The sequence below is a fragment of the Lepus europaeus genome, chromosome 10, assembly GCF_033115175.1.
Source record: "Lepus europaeus isolate LE1 chromosome 10, mLepTim1.pri, whole genome shotgun sequence".
In the NCBI taxonomy this organism is placed as follows: domain Eukaryota; kingdom Metazoa; phylum Chordata; class Mammalia; order Lagomorpha; family Leporidae; genus Lepus; species Lepus europaeus.
This window is the reverse complement of record NC_084836.1, coordinates 51133728-51159553: the sequence shown is the minus strand read 5'-3', so window position 1 is coordinate 51159553 and position 25826 is coordinate 51133728. Positions and strand designations below refer to the sequence as shown.

Below are 25826 nucleotides of genomic sequence, written 5' to 3'. Positions count from 1 at the left end.
TCTTTCTTTGTTAACTCTGACTTTCAAATAAATAAATAAATAAATAAATCTTTTTAAAAAATAGATATTTATGTGGCAGAGTAAATGACCAAGGCACTTCTGAAGAAAAAGAAGGGGAAACCTATCTTATTAGAAGGACTTTTTTTTTCTTTTAAGTAAGATGCATGGCCAGCGCCGCGGCTCAATAGGCTAATCCTCTGCCTGTGGCGCTGGACACCGGGTTCTAGTCCCGGTCGGGGCACCGATCCTGTCCCGGTTGCCCCTCTTCCAGGTCAGCTCTCTGCTGTGGCCCGGGAAGGCAGTGGAGGATGGCCCAAGTGCTTGGGCCCTGCACCCACATGGGAGACCAGGAGAAGCACCTGGCTCCTGCCTTCGGATCAGCGCAGTGCACCGACCGCGGCAGCAATTGGAGGGTGAACCAACGGTAAAGGAAGACCTTTCTCTCTCTCTCTCTCTCTCTCTCTCTCTCTCTCCACTCTGCCTGTCCAAGAAAAAAAAAAAATTCATTTATTTGAAAGAGTTGCAGAAACAGACAGATAGAGGTCTTCCATCTGCTGCTTTACTCCCCAAATGGCTGCAACAACCAGATCTGGACTGATCAGGAGCCAGGAGCTTCTTCCGGTCTCCCAAGTGGGTGCAGGGACCCAAGGACTTGAGCCATTCTCTGCTGCTTTCCCAGGTGCATTAGCAGGGAGCTATTGGAAGTGGAGCCTCTAGGGCTCGAACTGGTTCCCAATATGGGATGCTGGTGCTGCAGGCCAGGGCTTTAACCTGCTGTGCTACAGTTCTGGCCCCTGAACTTTTTATGAAGCTGAAATACTGAAGAGAATGTGGTATTAGTGCAAGGATAGACAAAATGGCCAAACTAGAAAGCACCAAAGCAAGCCCACACAGGCATGTAAATTTCATATTGACAGAGGAGGTAGATGAATTCATTAACTGGAGCCAACAAAAATGAAGATAAAAATTGGATCTCTTCCTCACTCTACACACACACAAACTATTTTAAATGTTCTTAAACCTTATAACTTCTTATGATATAGGTGAAATTGTGATTGAGAATGTAGATGAGCTATATTTAAAACATATAGCCAAATGTCTTCCAGGTCCTCTTATTTAAAAAAAAAAAAGACTTTTTAACTTGGAAACAAACTATAAAAGATAAGCATGAAAGAAAATAAGTTGCACTGTTAAGTTTTAAATTCAGAACTTTTGTTCAACACAAAACATAATAAAGAAAGCCCCTGTACTGTCTATGTAACATTTATAATCAGTAATAGTATACAGAAATTCTATAAGCCTGTAAGACAAAAACAGCAGAAAAATGAGCAAAGGACAGAGATATCTTCCACATTAGAAGTAAATATGTGCAAATAAACATTAAGAGATTTTTATCTTTGTTTATAAACAGGGAAATCAAGGCTGTCATGATGTGTTTAAATTCCTTTGGCAAAAATTGAGAAACCCAGCACAAGTCAAGATTTAGAGATTTTAATCAATAGGGCCACTTAGGTATGCCGCCAGCAGTGTCAGCTGGCATAGCCAATGTGAAATCCTCCATCAGCTGTATGTCCTCTGAAAAACCACTCATCTGCAAAGTTGAACATTTGTGTGTGGACCAGCAGCTCCACTTCCAGCCGTATGCTCAACAGAGGTACTTGTACAAAGTACCCCAGAATACATAGTAAGAATATTCTAGGTGGCCGGGGAATCAAATGTCAATCTAAGGGAAGAGAACCTGGCAGAAACATGAAGGAATGTCACCTACATGCAGCACAGTCACTTAGGAACACGGATGGAGAAAAGCAGCTCCAAAGGAAGCTGGGCTTCTGTGCAGGGATATGTGTATGAATGTGTTAACACTAATAAAAACAGGTAGGGATGAATTTCAGGATAGTAATTACCTCTGAATGTGGGAGAATTGAGAAGGGATATAGCAAACGTGGAAGTCAATCACTGTTAATGTTCCAGCTGCCTGATTGGTGGGTTTATGGCAATTTGTCATTAAAAGTAAATACTGGCGGGCCGGCACCGCGGCTCAATAGGCTAATCCTCTGCGGTGCCGGCACTCGGGGTTCTAGTCCCAGTCGGGGTGCTGGATTCTGTCCTGGTTGTTCCTCTTCCAGTCCAGCTCTCTGCTGTGGCCCGGGAAGGCAGTGGAGGATGGCCCAAGTGCTTGGGCCCTGCACCCGCATGGGAGACCAGGAGAAGCTCCTGGCTTTGGATCAGTGCGGTGCGCCGGCCGCAGCAGCCATTGGGGGGTGAACCAACGGTAAAGGAAGACCTTTCTCTCTGTCTCTCTCTCTCACTGTTCACTCTGCCTGTCAAAGAAAAAAAAAAAACTGTCATGAATGAATGAAAAGTCATGTGGGCCATTGGTGTTGTGTGATATACCAACCTAAATATACTCTTCAGCTCCTGCATTCCAGAACATTAAAAATATACATGACAGGACTTTTGAAGAATTAGATTTTGTAGCTAGGAAAGGGAAGAAAGTTGGATCTGAGTCCTAGTCTTTTGAACTATTGCAGTTTGTTGAGGCAGTCTATGGAAGGAACAAATTCGGGTATGCACGAAAGGGAGTCAGAGATTCAGTGTTTGACACGCCCAGGGATAGGCTCACGATGCACCACAGTGGGTACGGTGAGGAGTCCTGGGTAAACAAGTCTAAATTCAACAATAAAGCCAGCCCGGGAGATAAATTTGGGAGTAGTTAGCCATGGGACCAGATGGGAGCTTCAGGGTTACTCTGGAGACACGTACAGCACTGAATCCTGAGTTACTATGACGACGAGAGAAAAAGCGTTCACAGAGATGGAGGAGGAGCTCTTATGCAGCAAGGCAAAAGAGAGGGAAGAATTAGTGTGATAGTTAACTTAGGCTCAGGACAGTATTTCTTTTTTTTTTTATTAAAAACTTTTATTTAATGAATATAAATTTCCAAAGTACAGCTTATGAATTACATTGGCTTCCCCCCTCCCATAACTTCCCTCCCACCCTCAACCCTCCCCTTTCCCGCTCCCTCTTCCCTTCCATTCACATCAAGATTCATTTTCAATTCTCTTTATATACAGAAGATCAGTTCAGTATATATTAAGTAAAGATTTCAACAGTTTGCCCCCACATAGCAACACAAAGTGAAAAAATACTGTTGGAATACTAGTTATAGCATTAAATAGCAGTGTACAGCACATTAAAGACAGAGATCCTACATGATATTTTTAAAAAATTAATTTTCTATGCCATTTCCAATTTAACACCAGGTTTGTTTTTTTTTTTCATTTCCAATTATCTTTATATACAGAAGATTGATTCAGTGTATAATTAGTAAAGATTTCATTAGTTTGTACCCACACAGAAACACAAAGAGTAAAAATAATGTTTCAGTACTATTTATAGCATCACTGCACATTAGACAACACATTAAGGACAGATCCCACATGAGATGTAAGTACACAGTGACTCCTGTTGCTGACTTAACAATTTGACACTCTTGTTTATGGCGTCAGTAATCTCCCTAGGCTCTAGTCATGAGTTGCCAGGGCTATGGAAGCCTTTAGAGTTCGCTGACTTTGATCTTATTCCGATAGGGTCATAGTCAAAGTGGAAGTTCTCTCCTCCCTTTGGAGAAAGGTACCTTCAGGACAGTATTTCTAAAGGGAGTTAAGTCGGGAATTTTACCAATTTAAAAAAAACACTCGTGGATAGTCTTTTTTTCAGGTCCCCAAGCGGGTGCACCATTCCTGGAGGTGCAGCAATGCCAGGTCCATGTGTGGTCACAGGGAGCTCCTATTCCACCTCCCTGCTCCAAAAAGGCCTTTGCTATGTTGTCCTCAGATCCAGGATGTGTGAGATAGTAAAGTGATGAGAGTGTACAGGTACAATGCTTGACCTTGGCCGGGAGGCCTAGAGCTGACTGTCTTCTGGAAGTGTTTCTGTGAATAGATTTAGAGCTGAGGAGAGGCTTGGCTCCATGGAGAGCGCTCTGGGTTGGGGTGTGCGTGGGAGACCTTCATTCTGGCCCAGGCTTGCAGAGGATGGGCAAGTCAGGCAGATCGTTCTCCTCTCTGGCCTCTGCTGTAGAGGCTGCCTGGGTGTTCTCCTTGGTCTCCCCCAGCTTTGTGATAATCATGGCCCCTGACTATGTAGAGTATAAGATAGCAACTAGAATGGAAGAACAAACTTTGGTTTCTGAACACTGGGTTTTAGTCCTTGACGGGGTGCACAGGCTGTGTGAGGCCCACGAACTCATTTGGTTTGGCCCAATACATCTATGTAACAGGCTGATTTTTACGTTGACAATTTTGTATGTCCCCAAATGATGTGATAAGTATCCAAATAACCTTCGGCAGAAAAAAGGTTCCACACCCTTGCAGCTTGCAACTGCTGCCTACCCCCTCACTCATCACCAGGAAATCAACCCTTTGTGGTTTGGTATTGTGCATCTATGGTCTGAATAGGTCTCTCTCTGCTTTTATTCAGAGGTTTTTACTTTGAAAAGTTTTCTCTTTAAAATATTTATTTATTTGAAAAGCAGAGTTGGGGAGAGAAAGATCTTCTATCTGCTGGTTCATTTCCTCAGTTGCTACAACAGCCACATCTGTGCCAAGCCAAGGCCAGGAGCCAGGAACTCCATCCTGGTCTCCAAATGGGTGGCACAGACCCGAGTACTTGGGCCATCATTTGTTACCTTCCCGTGTGTTAGCCAGAAGCTCCATCGGAAGTGGAGCAGCCGGGTCTCAAACCAGCCCTCTGATATTGGATGCTAGCATTGCAAGTGGCAGTTCAAGCCACTGTACTGCTATACCAGCCCCTCAAAAAGTTATTTTAGTGTGTTTTTCTCTAGATAAAATGTTCCTATTATGAGACACAATGTTTAAAAAGAAGGGCTCTGTCACTCTGCCTTTCAAGTAAATAAATCTTTCTTAAAAATAGATGAGTCTACCCCATGGGAGACCAGGATAAGCACCTGGCTCCTGCCATCGGAACAGCGCGGTGAGCTGGCCGCAGCGCGCCTACCGCGGCGGCCATTGGAGGGTGAACCAACAACAAAAAGGAAGACCTTTCTCTCTGTCTCCCTCTACTGTCCACTCTGCCTGTCCAAAAAAAAAAAAAAAAAAAAGACAAGAGTCCAACACAGAACGAATTTGTATTTGTGTTTAACTTCTGTGCTAGAAAGTAGTTGTTCATTTTCTCTGTAGAATGCAGTACAGTTGCCATCTAGCAGACGACGGCTGCTGGTCTTTGGTATGCAGACATACCTATACCATGTTTGTGTAGAACTTCTAGAGATGGGAAAGTCTTCCTTACTACATTCGTTCATTCCTTCACATGTGTTTGAGAGTCTCAGATGTGCCAGGTGCTATTTTAGGTGGGGATACAGCAGGACAGACAAGGTCCCAGGACTCACAGCTCCGAGTCTAGTGAGAGACACATTTTAAAAGGTGGGAGAGGGGAGGGCTTTATGGATACTTAGAAAGGACTGGAGAAGGAACAGATAACTACAGTAATTCTTCCTAATCCACAACTTCACCTTCTGCTGTCTCAGTCATGCTCAGCTGCTATCTGAAAATATTAAACAGAAATTTCCAGAAATAATTTGTAAGTGTTAAAACCGTATGCGTTTTGGAGTATAAGGGTGAAATTTCCTTCCATCCCACACCTGCTGCCTGGGACAGGGTCATCCATTGATTCAGCGTTTCCACGCTGTACTTGCTGCCTACCTGTCTGACACTTAGTAAGCTAGGCTTTGACATGACTGCCTCTGCATCTCTAACCCGGACATTACCCTTAGCTCTGGACTATCCATTGGCTCGCTCAGTCCAGCGCTTCGATTTCTAATGGGCCTCACAAACCTAACATGGCTGAACTCTGGCCTAGTTGTATGAGCAACATTCTAGGGCTTGTTCTTGCTTTCTCCATTTCTACCATCTCTATGTCCAGACCCATCCATCAGCAAATTCCATCACCTCTCTCCAAAACAGGTCTGCAGTCCACCCACTTCCCTCCATGTCCACTACATCTACTCAGTCCAAGCCGTGACTCCCTTCTCCTGGGCTCCTGCAGTAGTCTCTTTTTGGTGTCCTTGCATCCACTCCTCTGACAGTCACTACCACAGCAGCTGACTGTATACTTTCAAAACAAAAGCCAGAGCATGGCACTTCCCTGCTGCAAGCTCTTTAATGGCTTTCCATTGCGCTTAGGAAAAAACCCAAACTCAACAGAAAATCACTGACTTTTCATGTTGGTAGCTGTTAACGGAGAACTAATAATAAAACTCAGCTTTAAAAAACAATTCATGAATATTTTTAAAGCTAAAAAAAATTAAAAAGTCATAAAGCTCTCAAAAGGAGTCAACTTGCCAAAATATAGAAAATAACAGAAACAGCTCTGTGTTAGTCTGTTGCTCATTACTTTTTTAGAAGGTACCGGGAGAGAAGCGTCATTGAGAGAAGTTTATTTCAGCTCACAATTTGGAGATCATAGTTCAGGATCAGGCGGTCCCATACTCTGGTGTCTCTGGAGGTTGGTCGTGGTGGGTGTGGAGGTACAACCACATGGTGAGTTGGGCAGAAGAGAAAGAGAACCTAGGCTGAACTTGAACTCAAATAATCCAAACTCTCAAAAGCCACCCTCAGCCGGCACTGTGGCTCATTTGGCTAATCCTCCACCTGCGGCGCTGGCACCCCAGGTTCTAGTCCCGGTTGGGGCGCTGGATTCTGTCCCGGTGGCTCCTCTTCCAGTCCAGCAGTGGAGGATGGCCCAAGTGCTTGGGCCCTGCACCCGTGTGGGAGACCAGGAGTGCGGTGACTGTTCCTTAGGCAGGCTGCCTACAGCTTGCCTTGACTGAGTAGGGGAAGTGCGCCACCCGCCACTCAGCCTTCCCCAAACCCAGGGGACAATCAGGCGCGGTGTGGCGCCCACTCCAAGCAGGGTCTCACTTTATTGTAAAAGGGAGGTGTATATATAGCTGAGGTACAGAGTGGAGGAGCGGATTCGGGCAAGGGGTGGGGTGATGTGATGCAAAAGGGTCTTAGCCACTCCTATTATACCACCTTAATGATCTGATCTTTAGGCAGAAGCACCCTGGAGCTGGGGTGTTTGCTACCAGGGATTTGAAACTTAAAGACAGGTTTTCAAATTCGAGGCAGGCTCAGGAAGTTTCCTCTAGGCCTCTCCGGATTCAGCTTCCCCCACACAGGAGGAAGCACCTGGCTCCTGGCTTCAGATCAGTGCAGCGCTGGCCATTAGGGGAGTGAACCAATGGAAGGAAGACCTTTCTCTCTGTCTCTGTCTCTCTCTGTCTCTGTCTCTCTCACTTTCTAACTCTGCCTGCCAAAAAACAAAAACAAAAACAAAAAAAACAAACAAAAACCCCCAAAGCCTCTCATTGGCCCCACCTGCCGGAGGCCAATTAGGATGAGGGATGAGGAATCCTATTCAACCCTGAAACCTTCCTGCAGGCAGCCTCCCAAGAAGTCCCAGCTCGCACAGGTCTTTCAGGAGCAAGGCCTGTGGCTGTGAGTCCCACATTCTGGAGCTACAGGTTTCAAGGACAGACTCGAGGGGAGACAAAGTTCCCATCACTACATCCCTGGAGTTAAGCACATGGGCTTAGCATTTATCTGTTTATCTATTGGCAATGTCACTATCAAGAGAATGCATCTTTATTGAATTGGTGCCGAATGGGGAAGTCAAGAGGATCAGAAAACATTAGAGGTGTAATGATCACAATCAAGGAAACAGAGTATTTATTCACTGAAAAGGTGACATTTCCATTTAAATCCCACCTGCCACCAGCTGGGTGAACCCTCAGTCAAGTGCTGCGCACACTAATTAATTCCAGCAACTTCCTTTTCAATTTCCTTTACTTTCCGCAAAGCCTGCTGAAGCTTCTGATCCAGGCTCTCACCCAGGGTTTGTGTGCCTCATGTGGGAGCTCCTTGCCCTTGAATGTATTCTGCTGTATTTTTCTGCTTGTTCCTTTGGTTTTTAAACACGTCAGTCAACGTTTATAGTGAGGAGATTTAAAATTAAAATCTGTGTTTTAAGCTTCTCTTTTAATATTGGCCATTTTGATGTCCCCAATCCTAAATTCTTGATTGGCAAGGTTGGATGAAGCCGAGTGACTTCACTCCTTGGCTGGCAACACCCACCAGTTAGGACACATGATCTCCAGTTCCCTCTGTGGTCGCCCTCCCTGTTGTCTCTCTGACACCAAGGCTAAGGGCTGCTATCTTTACATGGTTAACATTGCACAGTTTTGCTTATTTTAACCCATTTTACTAACTTACCTTGTTGGCCCTAGAAGTGGATGAGCTTGAAACCTCAATTCTCACCGTAGCTTTTCAGTCCAATATAATTTCTTTCTCTCAGATGTCTCCTGCCTCTCATTCCTCTGCTGCGGAGACTGTGTGGAGTCCTGGGTGGGCCTGGGGGAGGACCCAGAACCGGCGTTTGGTATTGGATGCCAGTGTGGCGACCTTTCAGAATGTGTCTGGGGGTGTCCTTTGGATCTAAGTGTAGCCAGAAGATGCATATTATAGGCATTTTAATTCCTATAAGCATATAAGCCCCTTTTAAAAAACATTGACTTCATCCTTGCTCTCTGGATCCAGTCTTGGTTGCTTGTTGTCTTGGCTCACACTTTCTTCCTGTTGACCTGGATTCTTGCAGTAACTTTGGAACTGATCTGTCAACTTTAGTGACTGCTCCGGTCAGTGCATTCCAATCATGACTTTTTTAAGTTGGATGTCATTATATCATGCCCCACACTCTCCCAAAGAAGATGTCAATAGATACACTTAGAATGAATAGGGAATCAAATCACATCACAATCGACCATCATCCTCCTTCAGCCTATTTTTCCAGTCTCTTCTCTCACTGCACCAAGCACACAGCACCCACTAGGATCTCTCCCCTCCAACCCACTGCTGGTGTTTTTAAAGACATAACCACTGTAGAAGTCTTTTCAAATCCTGGCTATTTGAGGCACTTTCCCAGATTTCCCCAGATTAAAGTAATCTTTCCTCCCTTGGCTCTCTTGGGATATTTTCTCCGGACCTCATCAGAGGCTGACTTGAGTTACAGTTAGTTGTGTTTTTCTCATGCCCTAGACTGGAGCTTATGGCAGGTCTGTTAATCATCTTTTTATTTCCTGCACACAGCAGATAGTCTCTCACAGCTGAATTGAAAGAAATTGAAAATTCATTTCTTTAAACAAGTTGATGACTTGTCCTCATGGGTCTAAGGCCAAATGTGACCTTCAAAAGAAGCTTAGAATTTTTCTACTAGACACATAAAATTGTGCATGTTTATGTGGTACCATGCGATGTTTTGATGTCTTATTCTCTATTTTGAAAAGATGCAGCCAGAAGCAGTACATGAACATTCATGGCATCCCTGATTAGAAAACCAAAAGTCATAATAGATAATTTGGACATGGTACAAATTATGCATGGGATGATAGCATTAAATTAATAAGATTACATTGCTGGGGCCAGCACTGTAGCTCAGTAAGTAGCTCAATAGGTTAATCCTCCACCTGCGGCACCGGTATCCCATGTAGGCACCGGTTCTAGTCCTGGCTGTTCCTCTTCCAGTCCAGCTCTCTGCTATGGCCTGGGAAATCAGTAGAAGATGGCCTGGACACTTGGGTTCCTGCAACCATATGGAACCCAGAGGAGGCTTCTGGCTCCTGGTTTTGGATCTGCACAGCTCCAGCCATTGTGGCCATTTGGGGAGTGAACCAGCAGATGGAAGACCTTTCTTTCTGTTTCTCCCTCTCATTGTAACTCTGTCTCTCAAATAGATAAATAAAATTTTTTAAAAAAAGAAGATTACAGCCAGTGCCGTGGCTCACTAGGCTAATCCTCCGCCTGTGGCGCCGGCACCCCGGGTTCTAGTCCCGGTTGGGGCTCCAGATTCTGTCCCGGTCGCTCTTCTTCCAGTCCAGCTCTCTGCTGTGGCCCAGGAAGGCAGTGGAGGATGGCCCAGGTCCTTGGGCCCTGTGCCCGCATGGGAGACTGGGAGGAAGCACCCGGCTCCTGGCTTCGGATCAGCACAGTGCACCGGCTGTGGAAGGAAGACCTTTCTCTCTGTCTCTCTCTCTCTCTCTCTCTAACTCTGACTGTCAAAAAAAAAAAAAAAAAAAAAAGATTACATTGCTTTGGTATAATAATGGTTTTGTTGTTGGTGGGAGAATGGGTTTGTTGTTAGGAGATACATACTGCGTTAATTAAGGGTTCCATGTCAAGATCTCAGCAACTTGTTTCCAAATGGCTCAATCAAAAAAATACATTGATATCTCAAGAGAGAAAAGGCAAAAGTGTCAAAATAATAATAGTAAATTTAAATGATACTATTTCAATTTCTATAATTTCATAATTCTTATCAAAATAAAAAACAGGGAAAAAGCAAAGGAAAGGGTTAACAAGATAGTTTAATTTCCTAATTGTATTCTTCTTAGGCTACTAATAAATTATAGCTAAGCAGTAAAAACAAAGCATTTATTTGGGTATAGCTTTATAGTCAGAAGTGAAACTATCTCATAGTGAACTATATGTTCAGTTGTAAGGATTATTAAATTTGTAATGCAGGTTTTATTGCTTGTTAGAAGGACTTCTCATGGACTTTCAATGGAAATAAATTCTGGAGGAAATAAAACTAGGAGTGTATCGAGGAATGGAAGTTTACACTTACATTTTGGAAAGTAAGTCTGGAAATCATCATCAAATCCTAACTTTGCATTATCACAAGCCTTTTAAAATCACCTGCTGTTCTAGGTATCTATAAAAGTTATTATATTGATTTGTCCCACCCTCCCCCCTTTAGATTAGAAAAAAACTCTGTATCTTGGTGGTGGTTAAATGGATCTGATTGATAAAAGCAGAGATAGAATATATTGGTGTAAAAGGACACATAAGAGATAAGGCTACATATTTATTGCCCATTTATGTAATAACATGTGTCACTGAGGACAAAGGTCCTTAAAACAAAGACAGAAGGCAGAGTGGAGACAGTCCTCAGCATTGAGATAGATGGATTGGCGGCCACTTCCCCCTTCCTGAGCTGTCCCAACGCTGAGCATATACTTCTGGTTTTAGGATCACCTTTGAGAATTAGCCATGTCCCTGGCACTGGTCGATGGCTGAAGACATGCCGCACTCCCCTAAGAGAAGATGAAGGTTTCCAGGTGCACTTGGAGACTCTGAGCCAGGAGGACAGCACTTCCTGGAGTCTGACGACCCTTGTTGTATGAGGAAGGGGCATCAGGCCCCCGGCGCCATGGAGGTGATAGGCGAACACGAGGCTCTGCAGCAGTTCTTTGAAGGTAAGAGGCTGGTTTCCAGCTGGAAGCTGCTGCTCTGAGAAATGTGTGCTGACGTTGCCTGGTCCACCGTTCCGGGATTCACGTAAACTTTGTCTCGAATGAAATGCTATCACTCTTAGATTAACTCTCCTGACACAGGAAGTGGAGGTTTATTCAGTGCCCTGCTAGCAAAAATCAATGGTGTGGGTAGTGATTTTTTTTTTTTTAAATAGGATTTTCATCAGTATAGCTTGGTTGTTAAAAGAATCAAGGAGTCAGCTATATGAAGGGTACTTCAAAAACTTTGTGGAAAAACTGGAATTAAAAGATAAGTTTATTTTGGTGTAAAAATTGAAATCCATACAAGGGGGCTTCAAAAAGTTCTGGAGAAATGTATATTATGAAAAAAATAATGAATTTCAAAATTATTTGGTACCAAAATAAATTTATCTTTTAACTCAAAATTACTCTTTCAAATTCAAAAGTACTCTTTCTGAAGTACTTTTTTTTTAAGATTTATTTATTTATTTGAAAGGCAGAGTTACAGAGAGGCAGAGGCAGAGAGATAGAGACAGAGAGGACTTCCATCCACTGGTTCACTCCCCAGATGGCCTCAAAGGCTGGAGCTGCGCCGATCCGAAGCCAGGAGCCAGGAGCTTCTTCCAGGTCTCTCACATGGGTGCAGGGGCCCAAGGACTTGGGCCATCTTCTCCTACTTTTCCAGGCCATAGCAGAGAGCTGGATCAGAAGTGGAGCAGCCGGGACTTGAACCAGCGCCCATATGGGATGCTGGCACTGCAGGTGCAGCCTCTGCCCTGGCCCCCTGAAGTACTCTTGAATCTGTTACTATTACTTGTCTCCGCTCTATGCTGAATTTTATTCCTTATATGTTAAAAATTACAGATTTGTTTTCTCTAAACCTGTTGAATATAGCACAAGAAAGAGGTACAATTTTACTTAAAATAATTTTCTCTCAGCATACTTATAAAACAGCAAAGGAACACTGCCCTCCCTGCCCCATTTCCACATTTCTGTTTCTGTAACACTTTAGAAATGTGTAACTGAGTGATGATTGGTTTCTTAAGTTGCATATTTTTCCTGCAAGGTAGAGGCATCCTATGGGCCATGGTTACACTAGTTTTCTTCCTTCTAAAAAACTAAAATGGCAGGACAGGATCTCCTATTTCTCTGTGTTGATATTCTAATGGTAGGACTGTTGAAAAGTGAGGACTTGTCCTCCTGGGACACCTGGTGGGTGTCTACACCAGTGTGGCTCTGGGCCCTAATCAGTTAGTGTTGCCCAGACTGCACTGTGAAGGGGAAATGTGGCCATTGCTTGCACACATTTCAAAGTAGTTTCCAGGAAGGCTTATGAGAAGAACCAGGGGATTCCTGTCTATTTACAGGATCCAGAGAGCAAAAAGTTGCACCCTGAGAAATTGCTTTTGTCATTTCTTGTGCTTAGTAACAGCTTGACAAATAACAGATGTTGAAAAATTGAATGGAATTGGTCAAACTGTAAACCCTGTGGAATACGGAACAAGGACTTAGACTGAAGACATGGTGAGATTCTTCGGTCACTATTGCAAGGACTCAGCGCAGTGTGGTAGTTTTCACGGTTTAGATTTTGCCAGAAGGGGCAAAAAGAACATAATAGCAAGGTAATTATTATGTTATCTCAATCCTGCTGTCCATCCCTTTGAGTGTTCCATCTCTGACAGTGGCAGCTTGACACTGTGCATCTTGCTTATGACTGGCACGTAACAGGCACACTAGAGTTGCGCAGTTGATACTGCCTAACTTTGTATCCTGTGAAACTTTTTCTTAGCAGTGGATAGCAATCTTCAAACCTCACTTGCATCTGCTTTTAACTTTTTTTAGAGGAGCCACCAATTCATTTTTTTTTAAATTTAAAAGGCAGAGAGGGAGAAAGAAAGAAAGAGATAAAGATAGAGAGGGGCCGGCGCTGTGGCGCATCGGGTTAATGCCCTGGCCTGAAGCGCTGGCATCCCATATGGGCGCCGGTTTGAGTCCCCGCTGTTCCACTTCCGATCCAGCTCTCTGCTATGGCCTGGGAAAGCAGTGGAAGATGCCCTAACTCCCTGGGCCCCTGCACCCGCATGGGAGACCTGAAAGAAGCTCCTGGCTCCTGGCTTCGGATCGGTGCAGCTCTGCCCGTTGTGGCCAATTGGGGAGTGAACCGGCGGATGGAAGACCTCTCTCTCTCTCTCTCTCTCTCTCTCTCTCTGCCTCTCCTCTCTCTGTGTAAGTCTGCCTTTCAAATAAATAAATAAATCTTAAAAGAAAAAAGAGAGAGAGATCCCATGCACTGTTTTGCTATCCAGATGCCCACAGCAGTGGAATTCAGAAAACTGAACTCCATCCAGGTGTTGCAGGTGAGTGGCGGGAACCCAGTAACTTGACTCAACACCACTGTCTTCCAGGTCTGCACCAGCAGGAAGCTGGAATTGGGAGCCAGAGCCAGGACTAGAATTCAGGCACTTCGGTGTGGGACTCAGGCATTCTAACCCACAGTTCAACTACTAGATCAAGCTTCTGCCTCCCAGTTAATTTCATAAGTACACAATGTCTACTGCATTTCCAGAGCTGGAGAAACCTGAAAAAGTGAATGTGGTCTGCCTCCTGTCTTTTGGAAGAACTGTTAGATCTACCAGCTCCATGCACTGTCCTTTCCTTGTTCATACTATTTTTAGAAATCCTTGCAGATGTAGTTTCCACAAATCCCTTCAGTAGCTTCTTGCAATTTCTGTTATTGGATAGAACCTTTTTATTATTATCATACCATCTTTCTTTCTTTCTTTCTTTTTGACAGGAATATTTTTAGACAGAGAGAGAGAGAAAGATCTTCCTTCTGTTGGTTCACCCCCCAAATGGCCACTACGGCCTGCGCACTGCGCCAATCCGAAGCCAGAAGCCAAGCACTTCCTCCTGGTCTCCCATGCGGGTGCAGGGCCCAAGCACTTGGGCCATCCTCTACTGCCTTCCCGGGCCACAGCAGAGAGCTGGACTGGAAGAGGAGCAACCGGGACAGAATCCGGTGCCCTAACTGGGACTAGAACCCGGTGTGCCAGAGCTACAGGCGGAGGATTAGACTAGTGAGCCGCGGCACTGGCCATACCACCTTTCTTAGCCCAAACATCTGTGGCTGGGTTTGGAGCCCTTTTGAAGGGGGAGGAGTCAGTTCTCCATGAAAAGTGTACAATATGGCCAACTTTTTTTCTGACATTATCTTTGAGTCAATAGCTGGAAAAGATGATGGACTTTACAAATAAGAAACAGAGGCATGAACCTAAGTGGTTCCTTTTGCAAATCATACAGCGAGTTGTCAATTTTTAAAATTCTTCCTATTATTCAGCGAATATTGAACACCTGCTCTACCGCAAGTCCAACAACCACCAGCTTTAAATGGCAGTTTGAAGGGTTTTAAATCTTTCCCTTTGACTTTAATGATTTCCTTTCTCTAGATCTTCCTAAGAATGAAGCCAGCAAAAGTACATATAGTGACCTAATGAGGAAAGCCAGTCACTGCCTGCTATGCGCCTGTCGATATGTCATTGCTTGCAATGCAATACAATTTCACATACGAAATTCGAGGTCTGAAAATTAGGAAAACTCTTATCAAATTGTTACACACCTGAAAGTTATTTTTCTCCACCTCTGCTGACTCTTTGTTCTAAGAAAGCAAGCTCCAAACAATATGAAAACAATTTTGGATTGAAAAGAATCTGGATTGACCACATCATCTTGAATGAAATAGCCTCATTTGTCAATGCTCATGTGATCTTAGCTTCTATTTTAAACCATAAATATGCCTTAATGTTTGTGATTTATCTCAGGAAAACAGCAAGACTAGCCGACAATTCTGATTCCACTTCTGGTTCCCTGTCTGCCACTGATGCAACAGGCAGGCGCGTTAGCTAAAGCAGCAGAGGTGGATCAGGTCCTCCAAGCATCCCGGCATGCTCTGCAAAGCCAGATGCTCTCTGAAGTGCTTGATTTTTTTTTTTTTTCCAGAAAAGCTGGTACCAGTGTAAGAGGAAGGTTGTCAGAAGAGAGACACATTTTGATTTTTTTTAAGATTTATTTGAAAGGTAGGGTTACAGAGAGAGAGAGAGAGCGAGCGAGCGAGCAAGAGCGAGCGAGAGAGAACACAGACAGACAGAGATCTTCCATCTGCTGGTTCAAATGGCTTCAACAGCCAGGGCTATGCTAGGCCAAAGCCAGGAGCCAGGAGCTTCATCCAGGTCTCCCAAGTGGGTACAGGGGCCCAGGGATTTGGGGCATCTTTTTTTTTTTTTTTTTTGGACAGGCAGAGTGGACAGTGAGAGAGAGACAGAGAGAAAGGTCTTCCTTTGCCGTTGGTTCACCCTCCAATGGCTGCCGCGGTAGCGCACTGCAGCCGGCGCACCGCGCTGATCCGATGGCAGGAGCCAGGTGCTTCTCCTGGTCTCCCATGGGGTGCAGGGCCCAAGGACTTGGGCCATCCTCCACTGCACTCCCTGGCCACAGCAGAGAGCTGGCCTGGAAGAGGGGCAACCGGGACAGGATCGGTGCCCCGACTGGGACTAGAACCTGGTGTTCCAGCGCTGCAAGGCGGAGGATTAGCCTAGTGAGCCGCGGCGCCGGCCTGGGGCATCTTATGCTACTTTCCTGGGTGTATTAGCAGGGGGTTGGATCAGAAGTGGAGAAGCCAAGACTTGAACCTGCACCCATATGGGATGCCAGCACTGCAGGCCATGGCTTAACCCACTGTACCACAGTGCCAGTCCCATGTGTATGTAACTTTCTACAACAAAGTTTATTAAAGCTGATTTTTAAAAATCAGTAAAAAGTTATAATAGATATCCACAAGGGGGCTTAAAAACATTCATGGAAGAGGTGAGCATTTGGTGTAGTTGTTCACATGCTTTTTGGGAACCCTGCATCCCATGTCAGAGTGCCTGGGTTTGCATTCTGGCTCCTCTCCAAACTCCAGCTTCCTACTCAGGCACACCTTGGGAGGCAGCAGGTGATGGCTCAAGTTCTTGGGTCCTTACCACCAATGTGAGATAATTGGATTGACTGGTTTCAGCCTGGACCAAATGTGTGTATTTAGGGGGTGAACCAGTGGATGGGAGCTCTCTCTCTCTCTGTTTCTGTCTGTGTGTCAAAAAAATTTTTTTTAAGTTCATAGGAAATAGAATTAAAAGATACATTTATTCTGGTGTAATGAAATTCATGTATAATTTTTTCATAACACATTTTCCACAAACTTTTTGCAGATCCAACATAGATAAATTGAAACACAAATACATAGGAGAATACACAGGTGAATACATGTTAAGTATTAGTAGTAGTTACTTCTGATTGATAAAATTATAAAGACTGGGGCCAGCACTGTGGCACCGCAGGTTTAAGCCCCAGCCTGCAGTGCCAACATCCCATCTGGGCACTGGCTCTTGTCCTGGCTGCTCCTCTTCCGATCCAGCTCTGTGCTTTGGCATGGGAAAGCAGTGGAAGATGGCCCAAGTCCTTGGGCCCTGCACCTGAATGGGAAACCTGGAAGAAGCTCCTGGCTCCTGGCTTCGGATTAGCTCAGCTCTGGCCATTGCGGTCATTTGGGGAGTGAACCAGTGAAGACCTCTCTCTCTCTCTCTCTCTCTCTCTCTGGCTCTACTTCTCTCTGTAACTCCTCTTTCAAATAAATAATTCTTAAAAAAAGATTATGGGACTTTTATTTTTCTTTTATCTGTTTACAGTTAATTTTAAAATAATCATAGATCATTAAAACTATAATAGTATAACATTCTTAACCATTGGTTTGACAAAGGTATGGGACAAAGTTTTACAAAATTATATTTGCAGCAACACTGATACACACAGATATTTCTTTTTTCTTTTTTTTGTTTGCTTTTTAAATTTCAGTTCTCACATATTAGGGTGAACACATGGTATTTGTCTTTCTGGGTCTGACTTATTTCACTCAACTCAGTGTCCTCCAGTTGCACCCATTTTGCTGTAAATGGTAGAATTTCAGTCTTTTTCATATCTGAATAATATTCCATTGTGTATATATACCACATTTTCTTTATCCATTCATCTGATGATGGATGCCTCAGTTGATTGCAAGTTTTGGCTATTGTGAACAGTGCTGCTCTAAACATGGTCACACAGGTATCTCTTTGATACAAATTGTTTGACTTTTGGGTATATACCCAGTAGTGGGATTGCTGGATCATGCGGCAAGTCTACTTGTAGTTTTTACAGAGATCTCCACACTGTTTTCCATGGTGGCTGCATTAATTTACGTTCCCACCACCAATGTATAAGTGTTCTGCTTTCTCCACATCCTGGCCAGCATTTGTGACTCCCTGTGTGTTGGATTTTAGCCATTCTCACAGGGGTGAGGTGGTAGCTCATGTGGTTTTGATTTGCATTTTATTTGCATTTCTCTGGTGGCTAGTGATGTTGAACATTTTTTTCATGTTTGTTGGTCATTTGCATTTCTTCTGAGAACTGTCAAAGTTTTTTGCTCATTTTCAGCTGGATTGGTAGTTTTGTTGTTGTTGTTGAAGTTTTTGAGGTTTCTGAGTTGCTGATATATTCGAGATATCAATCCTTTATCAGGTAGGTAGTTTGCAAATATTTTTTCCCCATTCTGTTGGGTGTCTATGAGTACTCTTACTATGAAGATGTTTATTTTCTATATACTTTATAATCCAAGTGCTTCATGATTGAAATGTAGTCTGTTAGAATCACAGTAAAGTTTAAACTAAATACAGTTGAATGGGTTTAATTCAGCAAAAACTCTTCTGTTTAAGATCCATGTGTCAAGAAAAACTGTAGATGTCTCTGACATGGATGAACGGCTTATTGGGTGTCTTGCATAGAAAACTATGCCTAAATCACATCATTCTGGGTTCTTTGGGATTTGTGCCATGTTTTGTATTAGAGCTATTTTAAAGGCTCTGTGAATTATAGTTAAGTGAGATCAATGCACATGATTTTTATCTACAGATAGACAAATAAACCATGTCCTCAGGATTTTAATAGTTCCCATTAAAGCCAGTTTTGCATTTATTGGTTAATTCATTTCATGATTTTATTTTACATAGAGAAAAATATATAAATGTATATGATATATTCCATATTCCATTATTTTATTGCATATAAATAGTATAATGTGAAGTACTAATTATTTTATTTATTTATAATTAATATATATTGTATTTATACCTAACATAATTTATATATAAATTATATTTAAATGCATATTTTTATGTATGTGTATATAAATAAAATGATGGAATGAACTTTATTACATATATAATTTGAATTCTCCTTGGAACCAATCAATGAGACCTCCTCCTGGTTCCTTCATTAATTAAATAGTTAAATGAAATCTGTGACATATATTCAAGTAATGTTTGTAGGAAAGTAATGATTTTGTCTTAAAAAATGTGTATCTATTAACATTTGCAAAGTTTTAAGTTGGAAACTTTCAGTGTCAACTCATTTGAACCAGACAGCAACATTTACTGAGCATTTATTTATTTAAAAAAATTTTTTAAAAGATTTATTTATTTATTTGAAAGAGTTACATAGAGAGAGAAGAAGAGGCAGAGAGAGAGAGAGAGAGAGAGAGAAGTCTTCTATCTGCTGGTTCACTCCCCAGTTGGCTGTAATGGCCAGAGCTGCGCCAAACCAAAGCCAGGAGCCAGGAGCTTCTTCCAGGTCTTCCACCCGGGTGCAGGGGCCCAAAGAGTTGGGCCATCTTCTACTGCTTTCCCAGGCCACAGCAGAGAGCTGGATTGGAAGTGGAGCAGCTGGGACTCCATCCGGTGCCCATATGGGATGCTGGCACCGCAGGTGGAGGATTAACCTGCGCCACAGCGCCAGCCCCATACTGAACATTTATAATGTGCCAAGCCCTGTGCTATTCACTTCACATCTTGATGTCATTTAATCCGTACAACAGCTCTCTGGACAAAAATGATCAGAAAAGAAGTGAATCCCAGTAAATCCCATTCCTTTGTTTATTTTATTTATGTCTTGTATCTGCAACCTTAGAGTCATTATTTGTTTCCTTGAAGAACTATGGGTGTATTCTTTTAGACTACCATGATATCAGAAGACTCATTTTTGGCTTCCAAGCTTTTTTTTTTTTTTTTTTAAAGATTTGTTTATTTATTTGAAGGCAGAGTTATAGAGAGGCAGGGAGAAAGAGAGAGAAAGAAAGAGAGAGAGAGAGATCTTCCATTGGCTAGTTCACTCCCCAAATGGCTGCAATGGCCAGAGTTTTGCCAATCCAAAGCCAGGAGCCAGGAGCTTCTTCCAGGTCTCCCATGTGGGTGCAGGGGCCCAAGCACTTGGGTCATCTTCTACTGCTTTCTCAGACCATAGCAGAGAGCTGGATCGGAAGTGGAGCAGCTGGGACTAGAACTGGGGCCCATATGGGATACTGGCACTGCAGGTGGCTGCTTTAACCCCTAGTGTCACAGCGCCAGCCCTGTCCCAAGCTTTTTAAAGTAGTTTATTAAAAGTCATTTGAAAAGAATATTTGTCCACTCAGTTGAATCTCTGAAGAGAAAAATTTCTGAATGGGTGAAAAGTGATTTTCTCATCCCCTTTGTAGCATCCTGGAGCAGATTCTCAAATGTTTACTGGCTTCTCATGAATGCACAAGGGGAGATTCCTGCCCATGCTGTGCAGGGGGAGGAAATGAGGTTCTCACTCAGAGGAGATCACAGTAAGGGCCCTCGAGGAAGCTCACGCGTGGAAGCGTCTTCCCTCCGTGAAGCCTGTGGCGGTGGCTCTAGAACCAGAAGCCGTGGAGGGGCTGGGATTTGAGGAAGAACAAAACATCCCCTCAGGAAGATGCTGTCATACAAGCTGCCAGCATTCTCTGCCTGTGTCTCTGCATCCGATTCAAATTTGCTAGGTAATGATTCCCAAGAGAGAGCAGGGGTGCAGGGAAGGGAATGCCATCTGCCGTCCACAGTGATCCAGGAATTCCCTGGAGCCCAGGGTTCAGGAACTGGGGAGGAAGCCATGGCTGAAGGCCCCGGCCAGATGGGGTTAATCTTCAAAGGCTTCAAGGGAGCTGAGCACAAGAGAGATGTGACTTGGAATAATGTGACATCAGTCTATGGGGACTCAGTATCGTTACAGAATGAATGAAAGAATAGAGCAAAAGGCTGTTTCTTCAAAAGCTGTGGCACTAGATGGGAGATCTCTGTGTCTCTCTGCATTTCAAATAAATCAACAGTTATTAAATTGTAACTCGATTTGGGGCACCCAGAAAGTGTGAATGTAGGTAAAAGGAAAACCTTCTCAGTAGCGAAAGGGTCCAGTGAATGGTATAAACAGTGGCAATTGTGACAGTGTGTCACCAGTTGTTGGAAATCCTGTTTCATTATTAGCAGACACAAATAAGGACAAATTTCCTGAGAGGTCGCTGTGTATCACAATATTTCCCCCAAATATGGAGACAACTTAGGCTGTTGTTTGTGAATTCTTGAGAGGAGGACCAGCAGCTCTGAACAGCTGACTTCTGTGTAGAGGGCAGAGCTGCCCATCACCAGGGCTGGCTCTGGGCAAGGCTGTCTAGTGGGTGAAGAGGATGGTTGGCCCCAGGCTGGTCTCTCAATTCTGTCTTTCTTTCCCTTTGGGATCTCTGCTTTCTCTCTTTCTTAGACATCCAGTGCCCTTGTGCCCTCTTCCTTCTGTTCCAATCAAATGAGTTTCCCCAGAAGGAGCAAATAGTGAATGATGCATGCCACCTTACGTCTCTGTAGAGTCTTGTATTCGAAGAGCATTCATAGGACCCTGAAGCAGTGTTGATCCCATGAGTCAGAAAGGCTACCTCCTCCAAGGGTAGATTTGGATACCCTTTAATGGTTGAATTGTAGACCTGGATAGTGTGAGATCCAGCATCGCTGAAGTGATCCCACAGAAGTAGGAGCTTGATCATCTGTGTGGCAGCATGGGCCTTCCAGGAGACTGGGAGTAAAAGCTTGCCAAAGACAAGAAGTACCAGCCAGATCATGCCAGCAGTTTAGGATTATGGAACACTCCTGTTTGATGTTGACAGGTGTTAGAGTCCATGTTGCCTTGCCATGAAGCATCCAGAACAGAGAGGCTGTTGGCTTCGTTCCACCAAGAAGAAATACCTTTTCTTCTTTTATGTTGGAACCCCCCAGGTGAACCCAATTTAATTAGAATTTAAAATGTGCCACAGTGAGTTCAGAGCTGAGCTTGGTCCCCTGCACACCACACTGGAGACCCGCCATGTCCATCACCATCCTTAGGGACTCCTGGAACAAAATCACCCACACAAACCCTCTGAGAGAAGACACCTAGACCTTCTTTGATGTGACTGATATGGTTATCTTTTCAGCTTTAGACTCAGCACTGGGTTTCTGGAAGACTCTACAATGTATTGGAAGCTAAACATTCAATATGCAGGCAATCTGGGAATAAAAACACATCACCTAATAGAAGACGTTATTACCACAAGTGATTTTGCCATGTGGCAGTAACTACTGTAAAATTGGGTGTCAATCCTGTGTATTTTCAACTTTATTTTTTTAAGATTTATTTATTTGAGAGGCAGAATTACAGAAAGAGGGAGACATGCACACGTGGCAGAGGGGGGAGGGAGAGAGAGAGAGAGATCTTCCATTATCTGGCTCACTCAAATGGCTGCAATGGGCCAGGGCTGAGCCAGGCCGAAGCCAGGAGCCAGAAGCTTCATCCCAGTCTGCCACATGGGAGGCAGGGGCCCAAACACTTGGGACATCTGCTACTTTCCCAGCTGTGTTAGCAGGGAACTGGGTTGGAAGTGGAGCAGCTGGGACACAAGTTGACATCCATATAGGATGCCAGTGGTGCAGGTGGTGACTTAATCCACAAAGCTGGGGGGCAATCTTGTGTATTTTTAATGCAAAAATGGGATTATACTGTTAGCACTTTGCAGTTCACTCATAGAACTACATGGATAGAGTAAATATCTCTTATTACTGACTCATCTGCAACAGAGGTCAGCAAGCTGTGGCCACAGTGGCCAAATCAGGCCCACAGCCTGTTTTTGCAAATAAAGTTTTATTGGCATGCACTCATTCATTTACATACTGTACAGCTGTGTTGAGGCCAGGATGGCAGAGTTGAGTGGTTGCAACAGAGGCTGTATGGCTGCGAAACCTAAAATATTTACTATCTGGCCATTTACAGAAAGTGTTTGCCAGTCTCTGATGTGCAATCTGATAACAATAACTGTTGTTTGCTGAGCATTTATTGTGTGCTGTGTATAGAATCATAGTTGGAAACATGAGTTATGATCAGGCATCCTGAAAGTGGATCCGGGCTCTGCCATTTACTGCCTTTGGAACCAGGGTTAAGTAGACATCTCCAGGTCTTAGTTTCCTTGTGGAGATAATCAGATTTTCTCAGAATGTGGTTGTGAAGTGCCATGCTTGGTACAGAGAAGTCAGTGATTGGTAGCTATTATTTTTCTTATTGAACTTGATTATCAGCTTCCTCAATTCCCTTCAAAGTGGCTCTGTGAGGCATCTTTTTTCTCCCATGAGAAATAGTAGACTGACAGAAGTTAAATGACTTGCTTAAGGCTCAGCCAGGTAGCAAGTGGTTAGAAGATCATCATTTATGCCTTCCTCTGTTTAGTCCATCAGGCAATCAAGAACATTCCCAGGTCTCTCATGCACTGCATGCTGCCCAGTGGCTGGAGACTCAGCAGTGGACAAGCAGAGCCCTCCCAGCCAAAGGGAGAAGAGGATCAGGAGATACATTTAAAAGATGTGGCTCAACAGGCTAATCCTCCACCTAGTGGCGCCGGCACACTGGGTTCTAGTCCCAGTCGGGGCGCCGGATTCTGTCCCGGTTGCCCCTCTTCCAGGCCAGCTCTCTGCTGTGGCCAGGGAGTGCAGTGGAGGATGGCCCAAGTGCTTGGGTCCTGCACCCCGTGGAAGACCAGGATAAGCAACTGGCTCCTGCCTTTGGAAACCAGCCGTGGCAGCCATTGGAGGGTGAACCAACGGCAAAAGGAAGACCTTTCTCTCTGTCTCTCTCTCTCTCACTGTCCACTCTGCCTGTCAAAAAGTAAAAAAAAAAAAAAAAAGGCCGGCGCCGTGGCTTAACAGGCTAATCCTCCACCTTGCGGCGCCGGCACACCGGGTTCTAGTCCCGGTTGGGGCGCCGGATTCTATCCCGGTTGCCCCTCTTCCAGGCCAGCTCTCTGCTATGGCCCGGGAAGGCAGTGGAGGATGGCCCAAGTCCTTGGGCCCTGCACCCGCATGGGAGACCAGGAGAAGCACCTGGCTCCTGGCTTCGGATCAGCGTGATGTGCCGGCCGCAGAGGCCATTGGAGAGTGAACCAATGGCAAAAGGAAGACCTTTCTCTCTGTCTCTCTCTCACTATCCACTCTGCCTGTCAAAAAAAAAAAAAAAAAAAAAGTAAAAAAAAATTATCAGAAACTCATTAATTATGAAGAAAATAAAGGCAGATGATGGTGCAGAGAGCGGCTGCTGCAGGGAGGGGGAGTGAGTTCCCTGAGCTTCAGCAGTCAGGGAAGACTTCTGAGGAGGTGACCAGGGGCGGGGCATGTGCCATCTGGCAGCTGGAGGTTAGGCGTTTGGGGTTAGCTGTTTGAGAGCTGGAACAGGAGAGTAAGTTTTTTTCCCTTCTTAGCCAGGATGTTGATTTCCTAGGACTACTGCAATAAGTTACCACAAACTGGAAGGCGTCAAACAGCAGACATGTATTCTCTCACACTCTGGTAGCCAGCAGTCTGAAATCAAGATCCTGGCAGGGCTGTGCTAACTGGGAAGGCCCTAGGGTAGAATACATCCTGTGCCTCTCCCAGCTTCTGGTGGCAGCTGGCAATCCTTGGTAATTCTTGGCCTTGCAGACCAACCACTCTGATTCCTAACACCCTCTGCTTTATGGGTGCCATCTTCCCCCTCTTCTAAAGACACTTATCAGTAGACTTAGGGCCACCATAATCCAGTGTGATCTCAAGATACTTAATTGCCAAAATTCTTTTCCCAGACAAGGTCACCTTCCCTTCCTAGGTTCTGGGTGCACATACCTGTTGAGGGGACCACTTTTCAGCTCATTGCGAAGAGTGAATAAGCAGCTCTCTGGAGCGGATGGTGGGAACTGCTCCTCAGTGCTGGGTCTGTTTGAGGTTTATTGTCAATGACTTTAAGTTGTGTGTGATTTTCTCAGCAACATTCAGCTGCTTAGGTGCAGGCTGAGAATGGGTAAAGAACTGGATTTCCCTGCAGTTGGAGAAACCAGAAGAGATGCAGGTCTTTGCATCCAAGTGGTTATCACCACGGATCCTGATCTGAGCTGAGTAAGAAGGGAAGTGGTGGGAGACGGGGATTGAGGAATTACTGGGAAGTGGGAATAAGGTCACTGCTTGGGGGAGCCCAGAGGTTGTAGAGTTATTGGAATAGAGGCGTAAGTGTCGGTAAGTGGGAGGCGCAGGCTAGTCAGAGACTACCGTGCAGCTGCACCACTCTGCTCCAGCTCCCTGCTAATAGCCTGGGAAAAGCAGCGGAAGATGGTCCAAGTGCCTGGGCCTCTGAATCCACATGGGAGACACAGATGCAGCTCTCGGCTCCTGACTTTGGCCTTGCCCACTCCTGGTTTTGTGGACATCTTGGGGAGTGAACCAGCAAATGGAAGAACTCTCTCTATCTCTGTGTATGTGTGTGTGTCCCCCTTTCTCTACTTCAAATAAACACATAATTTTTTTTTAAATGAACACTCCATGGGGAGGGGAGAAATCAATGAAGAGCAAAGAGAACACTTCTTCCATTTTCAGGCCCCAGGAGAGAAAACTCCATAATTTAACTATTTCTAATTATTGACCATTGGGGCTAGTTCTCGATTTTTCCTGTTATACATGTACTATGATAGAATTTTCTCCCCAGTCCTTATTTTCTTTCAATGAATCTCCCTAAAATAAAATTGTTGGCACAAATAATTTTTAAACATTTTGGTTCTTTGGTAAGTAATGCCAAAATACCTGCTAGGAAGTTAAAAAAAAAAATCCGTAGACTTTTCCTGTCACTGCTGCCTACTGATATTAATTTTTTCTTTTTCTTTTTTTTTTTAAAAGATTTATTTATGTATTTGAAAGTCAGAGTTGACACACAGAGAGAGAGAACTCTTCCATCCACTGGTTCACGCCCCAGTTGGTGGCATTGGCTGGGGTTGGCCAGGCTGAAGCCAGGATCCAGGAGCTGCTTCTGGGTGTCAGGGGCCCAAACACTTGAGTCATCTTCTGCTGCTTTCCCCAGGCCATTAGCAGGGAGCTGGGTGGGAAATGGAGCAGCTGGGACACTGCGCCCATATGGGATGCCTTTGTCATAGGTGGCAGCTTCACCTGCTACACCACAGGGCTGGCTTTTCTTTCAACTTACAAAAAGTTACACTCTGTCCAGAGTCCTTAACCTGGGATGAGGTTCAGTGGGGCCCTTGGACTCT

The 25826-nt window shown here is 44.4% G+C and overlaps 1 protein-coding gene across 1 annotated transcript in view; it reads left to right on the top strand.

Annotated features, from left to right (window-relative positions):
• The first annotated feature begins 10620 nt into the window (after positions 1–10620).
• MYRFL (myelin regulatory factor like) overlaps positions 10621–25826 on the top strand; it is a 140629-nt gene continuing 125423 nt past the window's right edge. The window contains exons 1-2 of the mRNA XM_062202075.1: positions 10621–10711; positions 11106–11332. Of these exons, the coding sequence (XP_062058059.1) occupies positions 11257–11332 (76 nt within the window). The 5' untranslated portion in view covers positions 10621–10711; positions 11106–11256. The remainder of the gene's footprint in view (positions 10712–11105; positions 11333–25826) is intronic.